Source organism: Pantherophis guttatus, chromosome 8 (genome assembly GCF_059756535.1).
Source record: "Pantherophis guttatus breed Tessera chromosome 8, ASM5975653v1, whole genome shotgun sequence".
Lineage (NCBI taxonomy): Eukaryota > Metazoa > Chordata > Lepidosauria > Squamata > Colubridae > Pantherophis > Pantherophis guttatus.
The window spans coordinates 999,426-1,011,714 of NC_142070.1; the positions used below are offsets into that span (position 1 = coordinate 999,426).

At 49.1% G+C, this 12,289-nt stretch overlaps 1 protein-coding gene across 10 annotated transcripts in view; it reads right to left on the reverse strand.

Annotated features, from left to right (window-relative positions):
- Positions 1 to 5,037: 5,037 nt before the first annotated feature.
- The window catches only part of DYSF (dysferlin), a 124,840-nt gene continuing 117,588 nt past the window's right edge, over positions 5,038 to 12,289 (reverse strand). For all 10 annotated transcript variants that reach the window (XM_087874428.1, XM_087874423.1, XM_087874421.1 and 7 more), the window contains one exon: positions 5,038 to 6,946. In XM_087874428.1, coding sequence (XP_087730554.1) covers positions 6,908 to 6,946 — 39 coding nt within the window. In that variant the 3' untranslated portion in view covers positions 5,038 to 6,907. The remainder of the gene's footprint in view (positions 6,947 to 12,289) is intronic.

Genomic DNA, 12,289 nt, shown 5'->3' on the forward strand with positions numbered 1-12,289 from the left:
ACCGTTGCCGGCTGGTTCCAAATTGCGACCGAGAGCTGGAAAGATGGGGCGGATGGAAAACAAATAAAAGTTATTGGGGAGGGGGAGGGGAAAGGGAGGGAGAAAGGGCCGGGATGCCAAGATTGAGAAGGAGGGAGGGGGCAGCCTCAGGTTCTGCAAATAGCTGGGAATCCTGCTTGTTGGCCTTGCAAAGGGCTTGGTGGGCATCTGGCCCCTTCCTGCCCCTTCTCCAAGGTCTCGGTGGATAAGAAAGACCCTTGCACCCATTCAGATTTTGCACACCGACCTTCGTATAGATAGTCCTCGGCTTACAACCTTTTGTTTAGTGATCGAAGTTACGACAGCACTGAAAAAAGGGACTTCACGGCCATTGTTCACACTTACGACCATTGCAGCATCCCCCTGGTCACATGATCAGAATTCATTCATTTGGCAACTGGCTCCTATTTATGACGGTCGCAGTGTCCCGGGGTCACGTGATCCCCTTTTGCGACCTGCTCACAAGCAAAGTCAAGGGGGAAGCCAGATTCACTTAACAACCGTGTCACTAACTTAGCTGCAGGCGTTCACTTAACCATCGTGGCAAGAAAGGTCGTAAGATGGGGCAAAACTCATTTAACAACTATCTCACTGAGCATCAAAATTTTGGACTCAAATGTGGTCATAAGTCGAGGACTACGTATATTTCAGTCTTCCCTGCTGGATCTTTTTCTCCTCCTCCTCCTCTTTTTTCTTCTCAATTGTGAGAATTCTTCTCAATTCTCAATTGTGAGAAGAATTCAATTGCGTATGTAAATTGAGGAATAACTGAAGAATAGTTATTCCTAAGAGTTGGAAGGGACCTTGGAGGTCTCCTAGTCCAACCCCGTTTCCCCTCCCTCCTCCTTCTCCTTCAGGAGGGATTTCCAGATAGTGATAACAATCAATCAGGGGAACATTTTGCCTCCAGAAGTTGTGGGTGCCCTTCAAGAAGAGATTAGACAACCAATTTGTCTGCAATGGTCTAGGGTTTCCTGCCTGAGCAGGGGGTTGGACTAGAAGACCTCCAAGGTCCCTTCCAATTCTGTTATTCTGCTGGTTTCTTAGTTTTACAACCTTTAGATCAAGCCTGCCACTTCACAGAATGAGAGAGTTGGGAGGGATCTTGGAGGTCTTCATTTGCTCTCCTGACCTAAACAGCATTTGTGTGAGTCACGATGATTAGTCCACTTTGTTCAGTGGCACCTGGAAACACCTGGAAGCTCTTTCTTCTAAACCATCAGGGGAAAGACAGCGAGTTAGGAAAAAGAAATAGCACAAGGGGGACTGGAGAATGTCTTGGGTAGACCCGTCACGCTGACAATGAGTTTGACCCCAAAGTTAGAACTCAAGAAGCTTCTTGGATGAGAAGCGAAATGTTTTCAGAGAAAACAACCAAGAAAGTCCAATTGCCTTTTGGAGAAAGTCCTTTTAGGACTTGACCTCAAATCTTGCCTTCCTCTGTTCAGAAATCGGCTGTGCCGTCCTGATAAAACGCCTTTGCTTCACTCCAAAACGATCATCTCTCTCTCTCTCTCTTCTTTCTTCTGAACTTGCAAACTTCGTTATTTGAGAAAACTCAGAGATGAGGAACCTGGGAATTCTGGCCAGGCTGATTTCAAAGACGGGGAGGAAAGAGAGCAGCCAGACCCAAAAAAATAGAGCCAAGCCCTCTCCTCTTCAAAGGAAAACCCAGGCCCCAATCTGGCAGGTGCACCAAAGATCTTGAGAACTTCTGCAACCATCCCTTTGAACACGAGTCCTGCAGACCCAGAAGGGGTGGAACCCAAGTCTGAAATCTAAACCTCCCTTCTCAAATTGCCTGCATTTTTGGGTCTAATGAATGCAATGTGTGTGCATGCAGATATCCCCCATCCGCCCACCCACCCCGCTCTGGTACATATGACGTGTCTGCAGGGACACAATCAAGCCACGAGGCGTGAGATCAGAAGACCAGAAGACCTGCTTCCTGGGTCCTTCAATGTCCATGGAGCTTTATTTTTATTTTTTATTTTTAATTTGATTTATATGCCGCCCTTCTCCGGAGACTCAGGGCGGCTTACAATGCGTTAAGCAATAGCCTTCATACTTTTGTATATTTATACAAAGTCAGCTTATTGCCCCCACAAACTGGGTCCTCAATTCACCTACCTTAGAAAGGATGGAAGGCTGAGTCAACCTTGAGCCTTGGCGAGATTCGAACCAGCAGAAATTGCAGGCAGCTGTGTTAATGACAGGGTGCACTAAACCCCTGTACTATCAAGCTTCTCAGGCATCCGGGTGACAGTTGCCCCAAAGGTGCTTTTTTTCAAGAGGCAGCTGGACTTCCTGGTTTTTCTTTGAAGACGTTTCGCTTCTCATCCAAGAAGCTTCTTCAGCTCAGAGCAGTTGCCTCTTGAAAGGACTCCTTTGGGACCTGCTCCTTGTTCCTTCTTGTGCCAAAAGTGCTTTTTCAGGAGGAAGAAAGAAAGTCCAGTTGCCTCCTGAAAAAGCACCTTTTGGACAACCATGACCTGGATGAAGGAGAATCTCTATAGACTTAGCTCCTTGGTTGCCAAGGAAGCCCTCTAAGCTGGTTGAACTTTCACAGCTTCCTCCCATCACTTCTTGGGTGGGTCTCTAGCCCAGATGAAAGCTGTCTGCTAGCTGACATCACATATCAAAGTGAACCAGAAGTTCTGGATGCTATAAGTGGAAAGCCACTTATAGACATATGCACTTAATTCATAAATAACGGCAAGGAAAACCCCTGGATTAAGGAAGCAAAAAGCACCTGAAAACATTCTGTGCCCAACATTGCAGATAATCCTCGATTTACGACCACAATTTTGGTTGCTAAGTGAGGCGGTGGTTAAGTGAGTTTTGCGGAACCTTTCTTGCCACCCTTGTGAAGTGAACCCCTGCAGTTGTTAAGCTAGTCACCTGGTTGTTAAGTGAATCTGGCTTCCCCGTGGACTTTGCATGTCTGAAGGTTGCAAAAACACGACCCCTGGGACAATCGCAACCGTCATAAGTACATGCCAGTTGCCCAGTGTCCAAATTTTGATCATGTGATTACTGGGATGTTGCAACGGTCGTAAGTGTGGAAAACGGTCCCAAGTCCTTTTTTTCAGCGCGGCCGTCACTTCAGTCACTAAACGAGGACCAGCTGTGATTTCTCTTTGGTGGCAAAATCTTGAAAACACAGTAGAAGGTGTAACTTTTTCAAAACTCAAATCAGGCAGACCAAGGGCTAATTCTGCACTGTGCTGACTTTTGCAAAGTAGCCAAAAACATGACCAATTATTACCAATGAAGGCAAATATTCACATCCCAGGATAACGTTGCGAGATCGAATCTGGGTCAGTCATTGGGAGCAGTCCCGGTAATCAACCCAGATTCGATCTTGCAATAAAAATTATTCCTCCACTGTGCTGGGGCTGCTTAGATCTCACAATCTATTTATCCAGAAAGAGTGACAAGGGAGCAGCCTAGGCAGATGACGCTTGGCTTGAAGATCTCTCCTGAGAATATTCAGCTTCCATGAAGCCAGCCTCTTTTTCATTCCCTGCTCTGATGGAAATAATTCAAGATTCAAGAAAACCAGGATAGCTAATCGGGATAAACCTGCTGCGTGAACCCTGCCACTTGGGACAGGGCTGTACAGATGTTGGGACAGGGCTGTACAGATGTTTTCGAAAGCTAAATGAAACAACTCTCTTTCTCTCTACTTTCTTTCTCTCACTCTTCCTTTCTCTTTCGCTCCGTTTTTCTCTTCCTCTTCCTCTCCCTCTTTCTTTCTTTCTTTCTTTCTTTCTATCTTTCTCCCTCTCTCTCCCCTCCCTCTTCTTTCTTTGCAGAAAAGGTTGTCATGCTTTATATCTGGATTATTATTTTTTCCTTCTATTTTTTTTTTTTTTTATTTATATGCCGCCCTTCTCCGGAGACTCAGGGCGGCTTACAATGCGTTAAGCAATAGCCTTCATCCTTTTGTATATTTTATACAAAGTCAGCTTATTGCCCCCACAATCCGGGTCCTCAATTTACCTACCTTAGAAAGGATGGAAGGCTGAGTCAACCTTGAGCCTGGCGAGATTTGAACTTGCAGTAATTGCAGGCAGCTGATGTTAATAACAGTGCTATAGTCTGCTGCACCACCAGGGCTCAGTTGGTGGGACAACTGAACTAATTCTCAGATTGCCGGGATAAATCCCTGCAGATTGTGGGTTTTCTTTTTTGGTTTGTTTGTTTGTTTGTTTTTTATGGGTGGGGCAGTGGTCAGAAGTGGCTTGCCATTGCTTTCCTCCTGGGGCTGAGAGAGTGTCTGGCCCAAGGTCACCTGGCAAGGTGGGCCTAAATTGGAACTAGAACTCCCGGGCTCCTGGTTTGTAGCCCGAGGCCTTAACCACAACACCAAATGGCTCTGAAACTCCACCTGGAATTTTAAAACACCTAATTTTGGAAACAAGAGCCCTACCTGCTGTCTCTGCTCTGTAAACTTCTGAACAGATCACTTCTCAGTCGCCTTAATTTTAAATTTAAAAGCCTTTTTTTTTTTTTTAATTGGACTATTGCTCCGGTTCTTTGAGAGTGGACGGGGCTGAAATTTTTGGCAGATGAGAATGCTTCCATCGCTGTGTTGCAAAGTTTGCAGGGGCACCTGGGAAATGGCACTCCATTTTTCTGGAATAATGGAGCTACACTCTGGAACTCTGTTTCTTTATTGTTTTCGAGTGCTTGCATGAAAACGTCTGCAGGCTTCCATGTGTTTGGGGGAAGCTTCTTCTCATGGCAGGAGTGACTTTTTTGGGCCTGCAGGGAGGGTGATGCAAAGCCTGGTAGGCCACCAACGGGTGCCAGTTCCATGGCTTTGCCCCATGCCAAGGAGACCAACCCAACCTCCCAGATCTTGCCTGGCTGTTCCCATAAGTGGAATCAGGCGCATGGAGCATGTCTGCACATCCAGCTGCCCCCACCCCAACTTGTCCTAGTCCCCCTCCCCCACCTCCGCTCCCAATTCAGGCTCTGGAAAACCACCCATGGCCAGCATCCAGATTTAATAGCATTTCGTGAGTAATGGTAGTGCAAATATCGCTTCAAAGGCAGATACAGGTGAGAAGGAAAACCCGCCACCCCCTCCCTCCCCGGCTAAGAGACCCAGATCCGGAACAGTTGAGAAGCGGATTGAAGAGATGGATTCTGGTTTGCGTCTCAGGTGCCAAACTCGCCGCGGCCAACTCTCCGCGGGACAAGAGTTACACTAAGATCAAAGAGATGGTGGAACAGAATCCTTAAAGAAAGGATGAGAAAGGAGGGACGGAATGACCGGGGAATGGCAAAAATTAAAAAGGTTTTGTATTTGTTTTCAATAATTAAATTGAATTGTTACGTTGAATTGGCTGTGGGGAGTGGACCGTGGAGAATTGGCTGTGGCGAGTTGTCCTGTTCGGCAGCAAAGATGGCGGCACAGGAGATCCCTTCCGTGTGGGAACGTACAAAGAGCAGGAAGGGGTTTTCGTTACAACTTTGGAGGATGATTCCCAGTTAGGAACCTGGCTGATGAAGTGGCCTTCTCAAGAATTTCACCCTCTTCTTAGACACCGAAGGACATTTCTGGAGACCCTCAAATCTCGATTGCACCTTGCTTTGAAGTACAGGTAGTCCTCCACTTACGGCCACAACGGGGCCCAAAACTTATGTTGCTAAGTGAGACACGTTGGTTAAGTGAGCTTTTCACTCTTCCACAACTTTTCTTGCCACATTTGTTAAGTGAATCACTGCGGTTGCTAAATGAATAACACGGTTGTTAAGTGAGTCTGGCTCCCCTGTTGACTTTGCTCGTCAGAAGATCGCCAAAGGGAATCACGTGACCACGGGACACTGCGACCGTGTCCTTGCCAAGCATCTGAATGTAAATCCCGTGAACGTGGGGATGCTGCAACGGTTGTAAGTGTGAAAAACGTCCCTTTTTGTCAGTGCCATTGTAACTTCGGTCACTAAGCGAACGGTTGTAAGTCGAGGACTACCCCTGGGGGACATGAAAGGTGGGAGACTGCCCAGCTGTCTTTGAAGGGCTGGTGCCCCTTGGGACGTCCATGGACGCTCAAGTGAAGGCGGATCAGGAAAGAAGGCACCAAAGACCCTCCCCCATTTTACCTGTGCACAATTTGCACCTGCACAGAAGTCCCAAATTCCTCTGCCAGACAGAACTGGGCACCCAACACTGGTGTGTGTGTGTGTGTGTGTGTGTGTGTGTGTGTGTGTCTGCATTTACGCAATGGCCACCAGGAGGGTCTCCTGTGCTGGGCCTGGCAAGGAAGGTGCCTTAGAAAGAGCAACACTCCCCCTTACAGCTGTGCTCGACCTCACCCACATTTCCTCCCAGGAGGGGGGATGATGGGAGTTGTAGTCCAAACTTCTGGAAGGGAATTGTGCTCTAGCAACCAAAGCAAGGGTCCAAGGCATCACAACCAGCCTGTAACGTAGCAAAGTGGCCGGCCTTGGACTGTGCAGTCATGACCGCCATCTTGGCCCCTTGCTGGATGCCCTGGTCCTCGTCCTCTCTGTGCCGGCCTTCTCCTTCCTCAAGAGGGCTTCCAGGTTGCTGGGGCCTGACGGGTCGCAGCAGCCACCTTCAAGCGTCTCCAGGAAGGGCTTCCTCTTCAGAAGATGGGAAGACCACAGTCATGCAGCTTGGGACATCTGTCCAGCCAGGTCACCGGAGCAGCATTTGGGACAAATTGGGCAGGGGGCAGGTTTTAAGATCTGGGGTTCATCTCAATAGAGCGGTTTCTACAAGGCAACGTCGGTACTCCTTCCTTCCATGCAATTGTGTGATGGGAAGGATGGTCTCCTGCAATCTTCGTAGGTCTCCTTGGTCTCTTGCCCGGCTCCAGGAGACGGGGTGGGTTCAGCTGAAGGGCTTCACCAGTTTCATGGCAGCGTAGTTCTGCAGAGGGGACAGAAGAACCACAGGGGAGTCAAGGCCAAGAGATGCCAATCAGAACAGTGGTGGGACCAAGCTTCTTCTAGAAAGGGCCAACTCCACCAGAAATGGAATTCTGCAGAGATCTGTGGCTCTTCTGGGCCGTAAAAAGCTTTATAGGGGACAACCAGCACCTTGAACTGCACCCAAACTATATGTCGGGACCACCGCAGCTCTTGAACTCAAAGTATCCTATGAGGAAAACTTGAGTGCCTATGTCTACTCACACCACCACATTCTGGAAGAGCTCATGCTTGCTCTTATGCAAGATGAGCTCCACAGAAGGTGCATTGGAGTGGTTCAAAGGAGAGATTACCAAGGCATGAATGAAAAGAGAAAGTCGTTGGCCTACAGGATGGAACTGTGAAAACGTGGTTCTGGCCACAGTTGCCACCTGCTCCTCGATCAGGTGCCGTGGATGCAAAGATCCTCAGATTAAAACCAGCTCACCACAGGAGGACAAGAACCCACCAAGAACCAAGAAGGAAAGATTCCTGGGGTCAGAAGGCTTCTATGTCCATGGCCACTGCATATTAGCAGGGCTTAGCTAGAGCTTGGTCCTCCTCACCCACGTCCTCACAGCCTTCAGGAACTATGACGGTATCTCAAGGACATCACTGGAGGTCCATCCTGTACAGCTGAGTATCATCTAAGGGAAAAATAGCTCGACCCCTCGTCTTTGTTGGAGCCCTTCAATTATTGGAAGACACAACAGGAATAATGCAGTTATTCTGGCTGCATAAGAAGATGTTTTACCAGGATATGCAAAATGGCTTCCTTGCCATTTTTTAAAAACCTCCCTCCCTCCCTCCATCTACCCATCTCCTCCCTCTCTCCCTTCCATCTTTTCTCTCCCTCCCTTCCTGCCCTCTCCTTCCTTCCTTCCTTCCTTCCTTCCTTCCTTCCTTCCTCCATCCATCCATCCACTGCCTCTCTCCCTTCCATCTTTTCTCTCCCTCCCTCCCTGTCCTCTCCTTCTTTCCTTCCTTCCTTCCTTCCTTCCATCCATCCATCCATCCATCCACTCCCTCTCTCCCTTCCATCTTTTCTCTCCCTCCCTCCCTGCCCTCTCCTTCCTTCCTTCCTTCCTTCCTTTCTTCCTTCCTTCCTTCCTTCCTTCCTTCCTTCCTTCCTTCCATCCATCCATCCACTGCCTCTCTCCCTTCCATCTTTTCTCTCCCTCCCTTCCTTCTGTCCTTCCTTTCTTCCTTTCTTCCTTCCTTCCTTCTTTCCTTCCATCCATCCATCCACTCCCTCTCTTGGTGCGGCCTTACCAAGGCATCATAAAGCAGCATTAACCCTTCCCGTGATCTTGATTCTGTCTGCATCTCCCTGATCCCTTGTCCCTGGTGAGCCTCACAGTTACAGATGTTAAACAAATGGGAAGAGAATGGGAAGCCCTGGAGGACCCCAAAAGAAGCCCTCTATGGGCCAACCTCTCCTTTACCGTCACTCTCTGCAGCAGCCCCTTCAGGTGGGAGGAGCATTGCTGCCAAGGAGCCCCCTACTCTCACCCCAGAGGAGGAGACCATCAACCTTCCGGATGGCAGCCTCCGTTCCTCCGTCAAGGATGTCTTGATGCTTACCTCACCCAACCTCCTCTCACCTCTGGGAGACCCTCCCCATCCTGGGCAGGCAGGGAGGTGCCGGATCTCACCGTTCAGAGCTCTAACATGCTTTTCTTTGGGGCCAATGGAATTAATCCCATCCCAGAGAATCCCACAGGACTCCTGTCTCAAGAGAAATGAGGGGGCCAATGACAGGTGTCACTTCTGCTTCTAGGGGTCCTCCGGGGCCACCTCCGCCCACCAGAGGGGCTCAGAGCCTTGCAGGCGGGTTGCCGGAGTGAACCCAAAACCCAGAAATGTCTCCGTCCCATCTTCTCCTTTGCACCACCAACAACAACCGAACGTTATTCCGGGAGCTATGGAGCCGCCCCAGAGAAGAGGGGCCAAAGAAGAGGGGCTCTTCTCCAAAGCCCCCGAAGGCAGGACCAGAAACTACGGATGGAGACTAAGCAAGGAGAGAAGCAACCTGGAATTGAGGAGAAAGCGCCTGAAAGTGAGAACGGTTAACCAGTGGAACTTCTTCCCTGCAGAAATTGTCAGGGCTTCATCCCTGGAAGTTTTTAAGAAGAGACTGGACCACCATTTGTCTGGACTTATATAAGGTCTCCTGCTTGAGCAGGGGGCTGGACTAGAAGACCTCCAGGGTCCCCTCCGACTCTCTTATTCTCTTACTCCACATTCTGCTGTTAGCGCGGATTTATTGGGTCGGTTGGAAGCAGCCCTGCGTTCCCAGCCGGGGTCGGGTGGGTTGTGGAGAAGGAACAGCCAAATCCTCTCCTCCCCCCACCCCCCTTTGCCGCAGGCTGCCTCCCCGGCAGGAGCCAGTTGCAGACATCCAAAGAAAGCCTCACTTCTCTCTCTCCTGAGGGAGCCACGGCTTTACGGGCACGTTGACAGCGCTGGAAAAAGCTCTCCCGAACACCGGCTTTGATTCACACACACACACACACACACACACACACACACACACACATGCTCCAGGCAGGCAGGGGGTTCCCTTCCCAACCCACTGGATTGAATTAGGAGAGGCTGATCTCAAAAAAAGAGAAAGAAAGAAAGAAAGAAAGAAAGAAAGAAAGAAAGAAAGAAAGAAAGAAAGAAAGAAGAAGAAAGAAAGAAAGAAAGAAAGAAAGAAAGAAAGAAAGAAAGAAAGAAAGAAAGAAAGAAAGAAAGAAGGGAGGGAGGGAGGGAGGGAGGGAGGGAGGGAGAAAAAGAAAGGAAGGAAGGAAGGAAGAAAGAAAGGAGGGAGGGAGGGAGAGGAAGGGAGGGAGAGAGAAAGATAAAGAAAGAAAGAAAGAAAAAGAAAGAAAGGAAGAAAGAAAGAAAGAATGAGGCGAAGGAAGGAAGAAAGGAAGGAAGGAAGAAGAAGGGAGGGAGAGAGAGAAAGAAAAAGAAAGAAAAAGGAAGGAAGAGAAAGAAAGAAAGAAAAGAAAGAAAGAAAGAAAGAAAGAAAGAAAGAAAGAAAGAAAGAAAGAAAGAAAGAAAGAAAGAAAGAAAGAACGAACCCTGGAAAGAGATCAGCAGCCAGCAGCAGCCAAGGAGCAGGAAGGGGGGGGGGTTGGGGGGGGGGTTAGCCCCAAATGGAATAAATTGCTGGCGTTTCTGCTGGCGTCCAAAGTTCTCTTGGAGTCGGGGGGGGGGGAGAGGGGGGGGAGGGGGGGGAGGGAAGCCTAAAGGAAGGTTGGTCCTTCTGCTCCATTGGCAGTTTTCTCGGCTGGAGCATTTACCGCCTTCTAATTAATTTCCCATCATTGGGACTTTCGTGGGAATCCGGCCAGAAGAGTGCAGCTCTTATTTTTAGGGTTCATCTGGAGGTGAGTAGTTCTTCCATCTGGCTGGAAACGCCAGGTAGTCCTCCACTTACGACCGTTCATTTAGTAACCGGTCAAAGGCAGAGCGGCACTGAAAACGGTGACTTAGGACCGTTTTTCACACTTACGGCCACTACAGCATCACGTGAACAAAATTCAGATTCTTAGCAACTGACTCATATTGCAGTGTCCCCTTTCCCACTCCTTCTAGCACTGATGTTGTTGTCTAGTTGGGTCATGAAACGTCTGCAAGGGGAACAACCCAGCTCAGAGAGCACCGAGGATTCCGTGGGAAGGGGTTGGGGGAGAAGACCTCCACGGCCTCGCCTGACCCAGGATTCTTGGATTCAACTCAATGGATGCGGGGGCGGGGGAGGCGAGGGAGGGAGGGGGGAGGGGAGGGGGAGGGGAGGGGGAGACCAATCTAGAGTGAGTAGCAGCAGCTCCAATCGGCCACCCATTTCTCCTGGATGCCGGAGCCTTCACAAACACAATGGTGGGTAGTCCTCGACTTACAACCTTTCTGTCAAGCTTCAAAGTGTACTCATGGTGGGGAGGGAACTGGAATGTGAGTTCTAAACATCAGGCCGTCACCCTGTGGGAGCCAAGGTCCCTGCCGCAGGTGTTGCCCAGACTTTCAAGACGTCTGCTCACAACAATATGGTGACGTTTAATTGGACGATGTGACCTTCACTAATAGGAGGGAGGGAGGATTCTATACTTTAATTAGGTTCAATTGTGCGGGAATTAGCCAGAGTTGGTTTTGCTTTCATTCTGTGCCGAAATGATGTACTCAATAAAGTTTTGCATTAAGGGATCGTATCGCCTCAACAGTGCTTGCTGAGTTGGGTTCTTCAGTTGGAAGCTGACACTTATGACTGTTTGAAGTTACTATGGCTCTGAAAAAAAGTGAGTTATGACCGTTTTTCACCCTTATGACCATTGCAGCATCCCCGGGGTCATGTGATCAAAATTCAGATACTTGGCAACTGACTCCTATTTGTGACGGTCTCAGTGTCCCGGGGTCACGGGATCCCCTTCTGACAAGCAAAGTCAATGGAGAAGCCAGATTCACTTAATGACGGTGTGACTTAAGTTAGTCACACCGTCATTAAGTGAATCTGGCTTCTCCATTGACTCCAATAACTGCAGTGATTCTGCAGTTAACGATTGTGGCAAGAAGGGAGTAAAATTCCCTTAACGAGTGTCTCGCTAGGGAAGGTGATGGAAATGGGGGGACTACAGGACTCGGGGCAGCCTGGAACCCTAAAACACCCCCTGCCTTGCCCCAATGGTGGCTGATTAAACTCTTAGAAACTATTCTCTAATGTTTCAGTTTTCCATCTGCAATCAGAATAACAGAACAACAGAGGTGGAAGGGAACTCAGAGGTCTTCTAGTCCAACCCCCTGATCAAGCAGGAGATCCTCTGCCATTTCAGACAAATGGCTCTCCAATCTCTTCTTTAAAAACCTCCAGTGTTGGAGCACCCACAACTTCTGGTGGCAAGCTGTTCCAATGGTTAATTGTCCTCAGTATTAGAAAATTTCTCCTTCATTCCAGATTGCTTTTCTCCTTGGTTAGTTTCCATCCGTTGCTTCTTGTCCTGCCTTCTGGGGCTTTGGAGACTAAGTGGTCCCCCCACTTCTTTGGGGCAGCCCCTCAAATACTGGAAGCCAATCATTGTGAGATGAATCCACAAGCCGTCTCAGTGCTGCGTTCTGGGGCATCCCTTCCTTTCAGAGCTGTGCTGGCTCCCCTTCGCCACCACAGCCCTCCCTCCCTCCCTCCCTCCCCCTGCCCCCTCCCCACTTGTGGGCTTGCCAAGGAGTCATGCGTAACAGAACAGCGCAAAGAAAGACCCAGATTGAGGGTGAGACGTTCAAGTCAGCAGCCTCAGAATTTGGGGAGGGAACGGAAGACCTTTTC